The 16,764-nt window shown below is 37.6% G+C and overlaps 1 protein-coding gene across 1 annotated transcript in view; it reads left to right on the top strand.

Annotated features, from left to right (window-relative positions):
- LOC127581985 (transmembrane anterior posterior transformation protein 1-like) overlaps positions 1-15,989 on the top strand; it is a 75,040-nt gene extending 59,051 nt beyond the window's left edge. The window contains 5 exon segments of the mRNA XM_052036861.1: positions 5,288-5,364; positions 11,116-11,156; positions 11,159-11,274; positions 12,093-12,105; positions 14,197-15,989. Of these exon segments, the coding sequence (XP_051892821.1) occupies positions 5,288-5,364; positions 11,116-11,156; positions 11,159-11,274; positions 12,093-12,105; positions 14,197-14,417 (468 nt within the window). The 3' untranslated portion in view covers positions 14,418-15,989.
- The last annotated feature ends 775 nt before the right edge of the window (positions 15,990-16,764 follow it).

The following is a 16,764-nucleotide window of genomic DNA, read 5'->3' on the forward strand; positions in this document are numbered from 1 at the left end:
GGCACATCTGCAGTGGTTTTGGGTCCCTGCTGTCAGTTGCTATCTCTGATGCATGGTAGAGTGATGGGATCACTGATGTTTACTAGAACATGAACTGGGTGTTTATTATGAGTTTTGGTCTTCAAATGTGCTTTTATCAGTTGACTGAAGGCTCTGCTGGCTCACTGGAGGTGATGGGGAATTTCTTAATGTCTTCCTTCACTGAGAAGTGGCTTCCAATATGTGATCAGTGATCCCAAGATATGATCAGGGTTTTGTCATGGATCTTGACTGTCAGAGGACTGTGGTATTGTTCAGCAGGGAAGGTTGGCAGAGGACCTTAGTTTCCCAGATGTTTAGTTTAAGGTGCATGGTCCCAGATGCTATATTGAAGGAATCAGTGATGATATGGAAGTCAGTTTCTGAGTGTGAACATTCGCTAATGTTCTCTGCACACTGTTAACCAATGACTGACTAAAGTTGGGCTGATCTTGGTTCTAGTATGAAAGCAATGAAGGTTGAAGAGTTTCCGCCTTATTCTGTGCTGTGGAGCTTGTTGGAAATAAGGTGCAATACTAGAGTGAGGAAGAGGATCAGTGCAATGACACAGCCTTGCATGACTCCATTCTGCACTGGAATTGGGTCTGGTTAGAATTAGAGCTGGTACATCATTGTGCAGCAGACATAAATGTTTAAACAAAATTCTGAGAAGAGCTAAATTTGAGAAGGATTCTTCATAGTCCACCTCTGTAGGTGAAATCAAAATCTTTTTGGACATCAAAGAACGCTATGTTCAGTGGTTAATGTCACTTCCTATGTTTCTATTTAATCATATAGTGAAGATCGTGACATTGTGTCCTTGGATGGATGGAATCTGTACTGAGACTCGGGGAGGAGTTTGTGGACATGGTTGGGGCAGGGGTCCTTGCAATGACATTCTTTGTGAAATACAATAGGGAATCCTATCTGTAGTTACTGTAATCAGATTTTCTTGAAGATAGTAGCTATCACAGGGTCTCTGAGATCCCCTCTGGCTCACCTTCCTCAGATGAGAGCGATAGAGTCATGAATTTGCAGCAGAAAAATATCTCCGTCATGTTTTGGTACTTCATCAGGATTTGGACCTCGAGAAATCTACTCAAGATGACCTATTCAATATCTTGCTGGGTTGGAGTAATTCTGAGACTATAGCAGAAACAAAGATAGACTTAAGGACATTTGCATCAAAGACAGAAACTTGTTTGGAAGATTTTTGAGCTGCTACCACCAGCAAAAACCAACTGCCTTTCTGTTTTTAATGTGCTCCTTCATTTCTTGGTTGTCCTTGGAATGAGTCCTTGGATGTTAAAGCTAAAGATGGTCCTGATAGTGTTGAAGAATCCATGCATATCATGATAATTAGCTGGTTTCTGGATCTCCGGTGAGCCTTCCACCCACCATATTGCATGAATTTTTTTGTTGATTCTTGCCTTTCATGTGCCTGGATTTCGTGGGTGTTGTCTCCCATGACGTATACATTCTTCTTCAATGCAAAAATGTCAATGATTTGGATTAATTAGTTGCTGGGATCCAGATCATTTTCATCAAACCAGTCTCACTGTTTTCTGATAGAGAAGCCAGAACCTTATTAGAAAGGACATGGAAAGAACATGATCCTCTGGAAAGCTGTGATTGGCAAGGAAGGAATTAGGAAAGCTAACTCCAGTGGTGTTCTTTTCCTGACAAAATGCTTGGAACATAATCTTGTCATAATCAGATCCTAATTTGTTTGAGGGACAATTATAAAGCCTCATGGCAACACACTCAATTCAGCCATTGGCACCTATAAGATTATGTCATTGTTTGAGTAAGTGACCGCAAGGATGTACTGTATGCCTCATTCACACCATTACAGATAATAACAACTGCTGGACTGACCACTGCCAAATCTGCTCCTTATTTCCATCAACCTGGCTCCAACATGCCTTGGCCACAGAAACACTGCAGTAGAAAAATCAATGTTGAAGGTCTCAAGGATCCTGCAAAAAAAAAGCTGTACTCACTCAACACCTTACTGATGACCTGAAGTCTATCATAATTAGCATCTGTGAAAGTATGTAATTAAGTCAAATACACCTAAGGATCCATTCTAACGAATGGATAAGAAATTGACATATGGGTAGATAACAGATATTCATTAGTTGAGTTATAGCAGAGAAAGACAATGGAATTGAAGAAATTGCACAGACTTGCAATGGGAAGGAAATGAATGGCACCTACATTACTGAACAATTGTATACGTCCAGGGAAATCATGAATAGACTATACAAGAAGGAGCTTGAAAGAATTTACATTTATATAGCATCTTTCATAACAGCAGAAACTTGCAGAGTGTCTTACAACCAATCAAGTATTTTTGTAGTGTAGACACTGTTGATTGTGACATGAATAGATGGAGTACTTGATAATCGGCATGGACATGGTGGGCAGAAGGGTCTGTTTCTGTATTGCATGACTTCGACTCTTTGAGAAACAGTGGCTAAGATTGTGCAAAGGTCCTACAGAGCTGTAATATAAATGATCAGATCATCTGCTTTGTATCGATAGAGGATATTGGTTAGCTGGGACAGTGGAAAAAAATCCTCAGAACTTATCTGACTGTGTTGTTGGACCTTTAAATATTCCCAAGAAAGGTAAAGTTGAGCTATTGTGAAAGTGAGCTAAAATCCAGAAGCTGATGTCAGTACCACATCATTCATGATGGCTGAGGATCCTGCTTGTATTGTTGTTATTACCACTGTAAAATCCAAGAAAATTGGATGTTGAAATAGGATGGGTAATGGTGTCAGATAGTATGGTGTAGAGGTTTTTCATGGAACCAAGAAAGTTACACCATAAAGCTGGGGATCTTCAATACAGCTTTCCAGAACAATTCCCACTATGCCTCTTTTCATAAATGAATTAAAAACAAAGACAAAATCAAGACAAATAAATAAATATTTGCACAAAGCTAAAGGGGAAATAAGGTGACAGAGTTCAAGGGCTGGGAAGTCATTTTGAACCTTCGTAAAACATGTAGTATTGTGTCCAGTTCTGGCATCACATTTTAGGAAAGTTTTCACTGGAACTATAGAAGTTGCAAGAGGATCTGAATGAGGTAGTTAATGTTATGAGGATGTAGACAAAGTAGATGGAAATAAACTGTTGCTATTAGTCAAAAACTAGGAACGTAGGTGACTGGTGAGAGAAGTGATATGAAGTAAAACATTTTACACAGTGAGAGTTTAAGGTCAGGAACGCTTTGCAAATGACAGCAGTGGTGACAGATCCAATTGTAGCATGCAATAGATAGCTGAAAGGAAAAAACAATGCAGGCCTTTGAGAAGATGGTGGGATTAGCAGGATTGTCCCTACACAAATCCTGTTATGAACTTGACAGCTTCCTTGCTGCAACGGTACTGTGATTCTATGAATCTATGAGGGGAAAGCCACTGGCTTTTTGAACCTTAACTAAACCTACAGAATACCACTGAGTCATGTACTCCTACTGCCTACAGATCTCTTTCAATGGAGAAGGAGATGAATTTGGCACTCCTGTGTTCTCCTCAATGGAACAATGTGCCGCAAATTGCAAGATGTTGCTAAAGCCCCAGAACTTGCTGATTGTAGAACAGAGGGACTTAGGAGTACAAGTACTTGATACCCTAACCCTGAAGGCGGTGTCACAGGTAGACAAGGTAATGAAGAAAGCTTTTGGCATGCTGGCCTTCATCAGTCAGGACATTGAGTATAGAAGTTGGGATGTGATGTTGCAGTTGTACAAGACATCGGTGAGGCCACATTTGGAATATCATGTTCAGCTTTGGTCACCCTGCTATAGGAAAGATGCCATTAAGCTAGAAAGAGTGCAAAGGATGTTGCCAGAACTCGAGGGACTAAGCTATGGAGAGAGGTTGAACAGGTTGGGACTTCTCATTGGAGCATAGGAGATTGAAGGATGATCCTTTGGAGATGTGTAAAATCATAGGGGGCATAGATAGGGTTAATGCACACAGTCCTTTTCCCAGGGTTGGGGAGTCAAGAACTAGATTTAAGGTGAGAGGGAGAGATTTTAATAGGAACCCAAGGGGCAACTTTTTTACCCAGAGGTTGGTAAGTATATGGAATGAGCTACCAGAGGAAGTGGTTGAGGCAGGTATGTAAACAACATTTAAAAGGTACTTGGATAGGTACATGGATAGGAAAGGTTTAGAGGGATATGGGCCAAACGTGGGCAAATGGGACTAGTTTAGATTGGAATCTGGGTTGGCATGGACCATTTGGGCTGAAGGGCTCATTTCCGTGCTGTTTGACTATGACTCCATGACTCTATAACTTGCTGGAAAACCCAGAGACAGAAATCAATGACCACCTTCACCATTTATAGTTTATGATATTATTAAGATATTGTAGCTTAAGAAGTAAATGTATTTGTTAAAATTTTTAATATTTTAAAAAATCTATTTGAAACTTTTAAAAATATTTCTGATGATCAGAATGGTTTAGGAATCATGAGTTTCTGCAGCTTAGTGGCAGGTTCCCTGGTCTCTCCTCTTCCCCCTTTGTGCAAGGTACTTTGTGTGAAAAGAGAGATAAAGATCATAATGATGCTAGAAGCATTGCTTTTCAAGGATACATGCAGAGGAATGATTTTGTGGTATAGAGGATTTTTTTTGTTATTTGTTCCTGAAAATGTACTTAAGATTCCAGTAAGCTAATTCAGAATGTCTCTGTTCAGTTCATCATTCCAGCCTTTATTTGTTTAGATACTGAACAGTGTATAAATGCATACTTCAATTGCTATGGAACACAGTGTTTGTATACAAGGGTGATTGATGATGTTGAGTCTGTATAGAACATATATATTGTAAAACCCAAAATATGAGAGTAAAAGATCGTTTATCAGTTTTACTTGGAGTAACTTTAAAATATTAAGTCAGTCATTTCTTATTTGTTTGCCCGTTATTTTCTCCTATTTCTTGCGATTTGTTTTAAACAAAATACTGTGTCAACACTTGATGTTCCTAGAATATTTAATTTTTTTTTCTGCACAGGCAATCTTTTATTACCTTTTATTCTTACTCTTGGTCTGATATTAAAACTTACCATGGCAACTTTCCCATGACTAAACAGTTTAATGGTTAATGTCAGACATAAAGTTTAGCAAGCTATTTGAGATTTGTTAAATGGGTACATCAATAATTGTAGTCACTTGTATAAATTTGAAATTTACGTTGTTTGAGGATTTCTTTGAACCATTGTTTACAACGTCTTTCTTTTTCATGTGTAGCTATCCAGAGTTATCACAAGTTCCACAAAAATTCAGGGAGCCTTGGCTATTGTCAGCCTATTGGTGTTTTACCTCGGGTAAGAAATCTACGTTGAAATGAAATGTTCAGATTTTTTTTTGAGGCACATTAAGAGTTGGTGGAGTGGTGAAAATATTTTGATCTTTAGTGAATTTTGTCTTTTTTTTAAAAGGATCAGAATAATTTGAAATGTATAATACAGCATACCTGCATATTCTAGCTGGATATAAAACAGTTCATTGCTCTTCATCCTTTATTTACTGGGTCATATATGGCTTTTAAATGCCAGCAATCCTGTACCCAACTGCCAGCATTTAACTCAGTAAATGAAAGCAAGTTTGGAATGAAAGTCCTGAGCTTGTTGACAGATTGCGTTTGGCAAATCTGCAAATACATTCTGCCTTTGGAGTCTATATGGAGCCCACTGGCAAGCAGGAATTTGCACTGCATTGTGGGATGTTATAGAAAGAAGGAATAAAATGGTTCTTAGTGAAGCAATCAAACACTTGAGCCATATATAGTATCCCACGGCCCTTTTGCTTAGGGTTGTCAGCCCTCTCGGATTGTCCGAGAGTCTTCCAGAATTAAGTAAGACATCCAGGAGTCTACAGAGACCAACCTGAGAGATGAATCTGTGTCAGGGGCAGGCAAAGAATATACTGTGACTGTCAATAATGGGTGAGAGGCCTGCAATCATGGCATGAAGCTGATCTTAATTCCAATTGGGAGCATCTCCCAGCCCTGCCTCGACTGCTCGGTAATTCGTTGGAGATCAGTCTTTATGCAGTATCATCACATACTACATTACATAATGCATCACTCGATGAATCCTCCTTGAATAGATCCAAGCAAACGGCCAATAAAACCCAGCAAGGATTATGGTACAATTAACCTGCTCATACTGTGGAACCTAGACAGCTTTTGTGCCCACTCATTTGCAAGAATGCAGCATCCAACCAGCTCTCCACATTGTTTATTGACTATACATGCCAGCAAGTGACCAGAATTGTCAGCAGTTAAATTTTATTTACAGTGTGGTTACAGGCCCTTCCGGCCCAACGCGTCCGTGCCGCCCATTTTAAACCCAATTAACCTACCCGTACGTCTTTGCAATGTGGGAGGAAACCAGAGCACCTGGAGGAAACCCACGCAGACACGGGAGAACGTACAAACTCCTTACAGACAGCGGGAATCGAACCCCGATCGCTGGCGCTGTAATAACGTCGTGCTAACTGCTACACTACAGTTAAAGCTAACCTGCAATGCTTAATGGTTTCTAATTTAGAGGTCATAGTCAGTGGAGGGGCAGAAATAGCAAAGAAAGTGAGACCTTTATACCTCCAGCCTATTTCATAAATTCCACCTCTTAACTCCCTTATTATTTACAACTACAGATGGTGTAAGGAATGGTCCGATAGATTTGTGATTTTGTACTGGCAGATTTTAAGATGTGTGAAACTTAGAGGACAGTATAAGAGGAGGGGTTGGCATGTAATAAGAAGTCACCATGTATGTGGCCTGTATCCATGGTTATGGCATGGATAGCTCACTGGAGGACAAAGTCATGCTCATATTCTGTTTCAGCAAGAAAATATTGAAAGACAGTCTGCAAAAGAATGCTGAAGGACATACACAATAAAATGCTTGGTGCAATGGAAAACATCAGAAAGCCTGTGTTACTGTCAAGGAGCATGAAGGAGTCCAAAGCCAGTTTGACGTGAGCACCTCCATTTGCCCACCTTTTGACCTAACTGTGATGAAGTGATTTACTACCAATGTTACACTTCAGTTCCATACAGACAACAACTAAGGTGGCACAGCTTGTCGAGCCACTGCCTCACAGTGCCAGAGACCTGGGTTCAACCCTGACCTCAGGTGCTGTCTGTGTCGAGTTTGCACATTCTCCCTTTGGCTGCATGGGTTTCCTCCCCATGCTCCAGTTTCCTCCCACATCCCAAATATGTTCAGATTATTAGGTTAACTGATTACTTTAAATTGCCTGTTATGCATTGGTGAGTAGTAGAATCTTGTGGGGTGGGGGGGGGGGGCGGAGAGTTGATGAGAATGTAGGGTTAGTGTAACTGGGCGATTGATGGTTGGTACCAACTTAATGGGCTGAAGGACCTGTTTCTGAGCTGTATGACTATGACACTAGAAATCTACTCTGCACTCCCTGCAAAGCTTGTGAATCCTCCTTAATTGGTGTTTGCAGAACTGCTTACAGTATTCCAGATTATGGTCTAAATCATGCTTTAAATTTATTCTCTTGTTCTAGATCCTCTGTATAATAATAAAAAATAGAAGGTCATTTATTTTGGACCCAAAAAACAAATGTTTTAAAGGATGACAATCTAGAAGCAGTGCAAATCCAAAAGAACATAAGAAAATAGGAGCAGGACTAGGCCACTCTGCCCCTCAAGCTTCCCTGCAAGTCAATATGATCATGGCTGATATGCTGCCAGGCTTCATCTCCTCTTCTGTGCCAGTTCCCTAAAGAGCTCAATTCCCAATCTTTCAAAACATTTATCTACTTCTTCAAAACCCCCAATGGTCTATGACTATGACACTAGAAATCTACTCTGCACTCCCTGCAAAGCTTGTGAATCCTCCTTAATTGGTGTTTGCAGAACTGCTTACGATATTCCAGATTATGGTCTAAATCATGCTTTAAATTTATTCTCTTGTTCTAGATCCTCTGTATAATAATAAAAAATAACATTACTGTAGCTTTTTAGATGCCTATCTATGACATTTTCTTAAATTCTCTAGTTTGGAAGGTGGAGGAGGCTGGACCATCGGGGGTTTTGAAGAAGTAGATAAATGTTTGAAAGATTGGGGAATTGAGCTCTTTAGGGAACTGGCACAGAAGAGGAGATGAAGCCTGGCAGCATATCAGCCATGATCATATTGACTTGCAGGGAAGCTTGAGGGGCAGAGTGGCCTAGTCCTGCTCCTATTTCTTATGTTCTTTTGGATTTGCACTGCTTCTAGATTTGTCATCCTTTAAAACATTTGTTTTTTTGGGTCCAAAATAAATGACCTTCTATTTTCATAGTGAAATGCTTGGAACTGGGGTAGTGCTGGACTGGCAGATTTTCCAGACTATTGGATGTTATTCTTATTAATACTCCAAAACATTTTTAATTCACTTTTTGTTTTAATTTTACACAGTAGAATAGTGAATTTTCCAGTGAAGTTTAAAGGGAGTGTGAAAAATAGGACCTTGGTATATTTCAAAGGAGTGTGGGAGGCAGAACCAGTTGAGTTTCAGGGAAGGGTAGGAAGCAGAATCAGATGAGTTTCCAAGAGAGCATGAGAACCAGACCCCCTGTGAGTGAAAGGGAGTGCATGGACTGGGGCCCTGGTGTGTCGGTAGGAGCATGGGAACTTGCACCTTGGTGTGTCAGAGGGAGCACAGGAACCAGAACCTTAATGTGTCAAAGCACAGGAATCAGCACCTGGCAAGCCAGATACAAAACCACTGGGATTTCCAAACAATCGGGTAGCAGATTGTTGCAGTTTAATGTACTGCAGTTTAGTACTTTTGCTTAATCTGTTAATAACACTTGGTAATTTTATGTTTCTATTCTCACAACTTGTGCTTCTGTCATTGGAAAACTTGGATATGTAACTTTCTAAACAATCATCTATTTATAAATACAGTGAATGGTCGTGACACTAGCATAGATCTTGGTGTGACACGACAAACTAAATTTGCATATTGTAACAATAGCCATGCTGACAATGGATAACCCTTATTGCTACTAGTCGCAAATGCAAATGGCACAGCAGGACTGTTGCAGTATAAGGCCTCATGCTGCTCCCAAGACATTAGGCAATGAACAGTATGATTTGTTGCCTGAGGCCGCATACCATCTAGTTGCCGAGGACATAAAATGTCTTTGGATTCTGGTATTGAGCAGAGTTGAGATGCGCGTGATGTGCTTATACCATAGGGAAGCTTGCAATCATAGCAAAACTATTTGCTTTCTCTATCTGTTTTTCTCTGGGATGGGAGAATGAAAGATAGTTTGCTCCTCTTTCCAGATTATTTCATGTAGTTTGGCTCCAGACTCATTATAGCCAAAGTCCAAACGTGGACAAAAGAGTTGAATTCCACAGAGGAGGTGAGAGTCCTTGAGATTAACATGCACTACAAAAAGTGGGAAGTCAGTTGGAATACGAAAAAAACTAGAGTTGTATCAAAGCGGCTGTGATCAATGAAGGCCAGTTATATGAGCCAAACTATTGCTGCAAGTATTCCTTTGGACAGAGCTGACTCTATTAGCTAATTCATCAAAACACTAAATATGAAGATGGGTTATGATTCTTTCATTGTATTCAGCACCATTTTCAGATAATGAAGTAGTCGGTGCCTAAATGTGGTAACGCAGACAACTTTTAGAGTATATTTTGACTTTGGGTAATAAATGACAAATAATATTTGCACCAATCATGTACTAGATGGTGATAAAGTCAAACTAGAGAAAATCTAACTACAGCCTTGTTCAAGGCAATCATCATCAAAACCCTATCATTCATTCTCCTGGTATTATTATTGGCAAAATTTTAACTGGACAATCCAGTAAAACAATAAGGCAACAGAAGTGGAGTACTACAGGCAGGTCACTCACCCCAATTCCTCAAGTCTTTACACAATCTACAAGCACAAGTCAAGGAGCGTGGTGGAATACTCTTCATTTGCCTCTCCTAGAATTCCATTCTGGAATTTTCCTACTACTACAAATGTCACCCTCTATCCCATTGACCTGCATGGTTACTTGTTCCCTTTCAATGTTATAAATTTAAAGTTCTTACATTTTGATCCTTCCATAGCTTGCTGCTGCTTCTGTAATCTCCTCTAACCTAGCCACACGCTTCCTCCACACCACTTAAATCTGTTCCTGTAAATCAAGGTAACTCTGCATTTTCTTTCCCTTCATCTGCTCTTCCCAGTTGGTCCTTTAATTTCTCATGGTCTAGAAGTCCTTCCTCAGTCCCCTTCCACCTTTCAACCAATTTATTTAAACCTCTCACATTGACCACGACTTTGGCTACCTCTGTTGGAATCCAATCCTGTTGCTGTCTTAGTGAATGGCCTTGCATTTTTTTCTTATAAGGACATTAATTTAGAAGAGAATTTCAGTATATTGCTTGGTTGAGATGTGCGTCCTTTTCACAAGTTGCTTGGACTAAACTGACAGCTGTACTTGCATAAATTCAAAATTACTGTCACCAAACCTCAGGTTGACAAGAAATGGCTCAATAAAGGGTCAATGTTGATAGATCCAGTGTAACATTGAATGGAAAAATACATCCTAGAATGCATGTTTAAATGGCACAGTGCTAGCATGTTTCAAAGAGTTGGAGTCACTAATGATGTCCTAGAAATATAATTTGAAAAGTATGACTGGCCATTGATAAAGTGACTTTTTCTGATTTAGATTTTTTTCAACAAGGCATGGAAATGTTTCTGGGAATGCTTCTTTGAACAACTTGATATTTTGGTAGCAAAAAGCCAAGCAGATATTCTGGGGGTGATGGGAAACTATACTGTAACTCAAGACTAGCTATATTTAGAAGCAATTACCATGTCTCAGCATTACACTTTGAAATTCTATGAGAGACAGTGGTTGCAGAGATTATGCAGATTAGTACTATCTAGTAACAATTTGTTTCTTGGAGGATTGTGCATAGCTTGATAGACATATTTCTGGAAAAGCTTGGACTATTTGGCCATTATCAATTACTTCTAGTTGCAGCTTTCCTTTACTATTATAAGCCTAATCTTTGTTTTTCCCCTTTCAAGGCTGATTGCACTTAAAGTTCTGAACAGCATTGTGTTGCTGGGGAATCTTGCCAATATGTAAAAGAGGCCAAGATGGAGGAGAAGCTGTTTCAATCCCCACTAGCCAGCATCCCTGGGAAACCTGCCAAAAAATCTGTCAGCAAAGTTAAATCATCTCAGGTAATTAACTTCTACATGCAAACTACTTAAAATATTTTATACTGAGACATTTTGTTCCAATAGTGTAACTGTTTACAAGATCAGTATGTTCACAAAATCATAAGTTAAGATTTGTTTTGAATGCAAATTAATCAATTTGAATGTCAGTTCAGTTATTGGGAAGCCACCTACTGAAACAAAGTAAACGATAAAAGTAAGTGTAATGAGGTTTCCAGTGGTAAGCTGAACAGTAATAGAATTAGTAAATCTACCTTTTATATATATTATGGCACAACGCAATGAAGTGGAAAATCAACTTTCCTTTATTTGGGGATGTTGGATTTTATGTACATACAATATATGTTACAAAAAAAGAAAAAAATCAGTTTAAAATGCAGTTTAATGCCTTGACGCTCAAAATGAATTTGAACCTAAAACAATTAGTTATCTGGCTTAAATCCACAGTCCTAAAAGTCCATATTTGATATTTTTTAAAATACATTGTTCAATTAAATTATTCAAAATTGCAGTGGCAATTGCATGATACAATTCTAAGTCCTGTTATTGTACAAATAATTGTGCTGCATAGAACTTTATTAGTCGGGTTGACTGAGCAATGGAGTTCTAAACCATTATTAACATACTCTCAGTCTGCATTGACCATGGCCTTTATTTACATATGCTTTCAGTAATCAATGAGCATAAAGCTGATGATGACTAGATAGGACAACTTTGTTTTCTACTCCAATTTTTACCAACATCTTGGAAACATAATTAAAATGAGTAATGTTGTTTTCTTCTCAGAATAACAGAAATAACATTCTGAGAATATACTCCAGCTTGGATTGAGCAGTGCGCTTTACTGTCAATAACGTAGTTCTTTTGGTAACCAAATTAATTTTTCTGTGTTGTTTAATCATGTCTCCCATAAAGTCGTACCTCGAATGTAAATATTCAGAGTGGAAATACATTTCACTGTAAAAATTATCCACCATAATTTATGTGACTGATCAAATTATTACATTATCCATTTTGACATAATTGATCAGTCACACACACTGTGATGAACTAAATAGGTTTAAAATATAATCACTCCAATGTAAGTAATGCACAATTCCTCTCCAAATTTGCATTTCTCACTGCAACCAGGAAATGTCACAAAGCAGACCAATTAAATTGCTTAAAATGTTTCCTAGATATGGCCTTTCAGCTCCTATGTTTGTTTCCATGTCAATTTATACATTTTAAAAAATAAAATTTTATCTGGTCAGGGGTTTCCAAACTATGGTATGTGTAATTCTAGGAGTACAAAAAACATTTTATGGGGTACATGGAAGAAATTATTTAATGGAAGATTCAAATCTCATTGTGTAAGGCTGTGGCTATTTACCTCCTTACCTTAATTAACACAGTACACACTTGAGGTGAAGATGTTGGATTTACCTGTGGTGTGTGTGTGTGTGTTTTCAATCCCTACTCCAAAGTTCAGATCATGTTAATGGAATCATGGGCAACTTCAGAACAATAAACTGTTCTGAACTAGAAAATAAAGAACAGATCTACAACAAAGTTGTGTGCCATGCTCCATCCCCTAGCTCCCTTCCTATTGGTGTGGAACATATATTCTAACAAAAAGTCTATGTGAGCTACATGTGTAATTACAAACATGACATTCAAAACTGCACTACTGACAAGAATAATTAATAATAATGCTGTTGCTAATTAAACTGCACACATTGTTGGATAAAATAAAAAATATAATTTACATTTATTGTGTTAAAATATAAAACGTATTCTGGAAAGGGTGTACATACATCTGGAATAAGATTTGGGAACTTCTGATTTAGCACCTGCAGTAATTTTCTCTGTGCTTAGGTTTTTAATTATATTATCCTCCACTGTTTACATCGTATATTTGGACATTCCTCTCAATGATGTTATGCTTTGAGTGTGCTTTGCCTGCTGACAATTTAATAATAAGGCAAGATAAAATTTGTCATTTTAAATGCCCGTATTCATTCATTTGCTATATGTTGAATTTATCTAATTAACACTAAAAATCACTTGCTCTATGGCACCTGTAGACCCTCTTGAAGACAGAAACTAGCCTCTTTAAATGCAGCTTCTTTCAGTCCAGTTCAGTTGTCATCAGTCCCTAAAGTTCTTTGCATCTCACACAAATCTACCCTTTTCTTTGGTAGCCACACCCTCCTAATCCAACTGTCATCTCAAATTTCATTTTATGACAACCATGGTTATCCCTCAATACCTTCTACTGTTTCCCCTGGTTTTTCGTATAAAAATGCTCCATTGGGACTCCAACAAGCAATAAGGACCAATTTCATGTGTTTTGGTTTCACCTCTTATAATGGTTATGAAACTAGTTTCGAGATGAGTTTCCTGGAAAAGCAAGAGAAATCTTAAGATTTTGACAGTTTAAAAGTAAAACTGTTGGTCTAGGTGCTGCTATCAGTTCATAGAGGGGCTAGAGTTATGTGAAGTCAGTTATCTTTGACCAATTGCTGTTCCATCAGTTTTTTCTTCAAATATTATCCACTTTATCCACATGCAAAGTAATTAATACAAACATGATTCGATTGCCTTATGTTAGTTTCCTGTAGTTCTTAGGGAAAATATAAATTAGTATTGCTGGTAGTTATTGCTGTTTAATCACAGTGACGTGCAACAGAAGGACTAAAGTCTTAAAGATAATATAATGCAAGATCTTCAATTTAGTGCAACAAAATCATGTGCATAAATTACAGATAATAGTCCTGATAAGCTGTTACTTGTTTTGTATGGTAATTTAGTACTTTGTGTGGAAAATCCCAAATGTTTTCAAGCATTTTACTGTGGAGGTGTTTCTGATTAAAAGATTAAAAAATTAAATTGTAATGGAATGCATTTGCAAAACCTGTAATTTCATTTTGACAGGCGTTCCAGCAGAAGAAATGCAATCAGACTCCATCGTTAGCCAGCCTGTATCTCTGTCAGAAAGTGTATCGGCTCTGGTTTCAAGCAACAGTTCTGACCAATTTCTTACAACCCCCAATATAGAGGACAAAGGAATACCACAGGAAAAACCTGATGGCAAACAATGTTCTTCAAAAGAAGATCTACTTGAAATAGACAGGTTCACAATTTGTGGAAATCGGATTGATTGATTATTGCACCAGTCTTTAGAAGTGCAGCTTCAAATTTAAGCCTTTGCATGGCAAATGGAACGCTGTTAAGCTTGACAGTTTATAAAGGTTCAAAAGCTGCCAAAGGAGGCTCTGATCAGGAATATTTATTAAAATCTTTATAATTTATTAATGATTCAAACTAAAATATATTTTACCTGTTTTTTTCATCTCTGGAGATACTTGGTTTGGAATATGCCATTTTGGTTTGTGTATCAATTTCCTGTAGCAAAGGAAGAAAATCTTTTGGTTGGTTTCTATGGAGACCTGGCAGATAAATGCTCTCAAAGACAGCTTTCTCTACAGCTGTATGAATTTTTGTGCAATATTTCTTGCCAGTTGTGATGCAATTACACCTTCATACAATAATGTGAATATACAGCAAGATAACTTTTCTTTTGGCTTTTTAAAATGTTTTCAACAAGATTCTGTTGTATTTGCAGAATTTCATTGTAGATATGTGCCTATTGCAGTGATTTTATTTTACGAAATCTAATCCTATTCTAGAAAAGAAATGTTGGTAAGCTGATCCCAAAACTTCCAGTTGAAGTTTACAGTTATTTCTGGGGAAGTTTCAATTATAAGATGAATATGCAAGAATTATTGATAAAGGAAGCGTTGCTGTGTGGATCCTTTTAAAGGAATCACCTGCATATGGTGTATTAGAAAAATTCTAACAGAAAACTGCTGAAATATCCAGAGTTACTGATCGCCTGAAAAAGAAAGAGAAAGAAATGATCCTTTCTTAAAGTTTCGTCTGGGACATTGATCTGTCTTGCCTTTCAGATGCTGGTAAAGCTGCCAGCTGCTTCCAGCATTTTCTACTTTTATTTCAGATTTCCATTATTCTTGATTTTCTTTTCGCTGTATCCTAAGAATTGAGTTTATAGTACAATAGAAAAGTTATCCAAGTTATTCAAATGAATGAATGAACAGACTATATACCGGGAAGGAATGAAACGCACAGGCTGAAATCCTGAAGGAGGTTAAGAAGAAAAAGTTAAATCGGTAAGAGGCAAAAATGGGTAATTTTCCTATAAAGAAGTACATGAACAAAGGAAAAGTGTCCGAGACACACAAGTAATTAACCTTACAGTTCCTTATTAAGTGAACTGCATTAATCTATTATAGTTCTTGTATGTGCAATGTTTCTAGCTTTTTTGTTTTGCACTAAAGACAATAATGTTTTTGTTTAAGATTTCATGAAAAAACATCACTACACAAATTTCTAACTCCAGCAGCTCAAAAAACTTGTTTTGCAAGAAATATTTCATGTTAACTGAAAGTTTAAATGGTCTGACTGAAGTAGCACCAAGTAGATTTGAATAAATTAGCTTATTGTGTCATTAATTTAAGGGTGCTATCTAGGTTACAAATATTCAAATTTCTAAAGATTTACAATAACTTTCCCTCTCTCTACTCACTTTCAAGTTAACTGCAAAAAGACATGGCTGAAGTTTATAAAGCCACCAAATACAAAATCTTCTGTATCTTTTTATAATTAGTACAACATGTAAAAAAAAATGCTGAATAAATGTCCTTTTGTAACTCAAATTGTCTGTTCTTAATATGTTTCATAGATCAGGACCATCATAATAAACAACTAAAATGCTTGTCAAAGAGCCATGGAGATATAATCCCAAATTTTTAAATGTACTTGGAGATTAAGGTATAATCGACCAGTTTGCATGAGGGTCTGATTAGGACCAAGTATCAGGTTTGTAGTCCTAATGGTATAAACTTCAACAGAATATTTTTATAAGGGGAGTTTTACTGCTTTTAAATGACTTTATATTATTTTACTTGCTCCATTAAGCAGAGCTAAGGGCTGATTGTTACCTGCACAAATTTAAACAATCAGTTGCCAAGTTTAGAACTGAACACAATGACTAAAACAGAGAGGAAAATGCAAATTAAAGTTCCAGACTGAGTTTAGTTAATAAATTTTATTTCAGAATCTCTGTGTGGACTGTAATCTGTCTCTCACTAAATGCTTACTGTAAACTTCTAACTTTTTTAAGATTTCCAGTATTCCAGTTTTTCTAATTTAGTTGCTGAGCCATTGATACTTGAGTGCCTTTTCCATAATCCTTTCTGCATGGGTTTAAATGTGGTATGAGTGTAGTTGATCTATTGTTCCATCTTAATAAGTATACTGTAAATTTATGTCACTGTTTTTTGGCTAGGCACAGGAAGGATGAAACTTAGTCTTTTGATCCCTGTCAGATTTCTTGGTCCTTTTTACAATCTCTGTTCTCTGGCATTCGTTTACATCCCTCTCACTGGCAACTCTGAAACAGAACCAGATCATTCACAACCTTGGTGATAT

Source organism: Pristis pectinata, chromosome 2 (genome assembly GCF_009764475.1).
Source record: "Pristis pectinata isolate sPriPec2 chromosome 2, sPriPec2.1.pri, whole genome shotgun sequence".
Lineage (NCBI taxonomy): Eukaryota > Metazoa > Chordata > Chondrichthyes > Rhinopristiformes > Pristidae > Pristis > Pristis pectinata.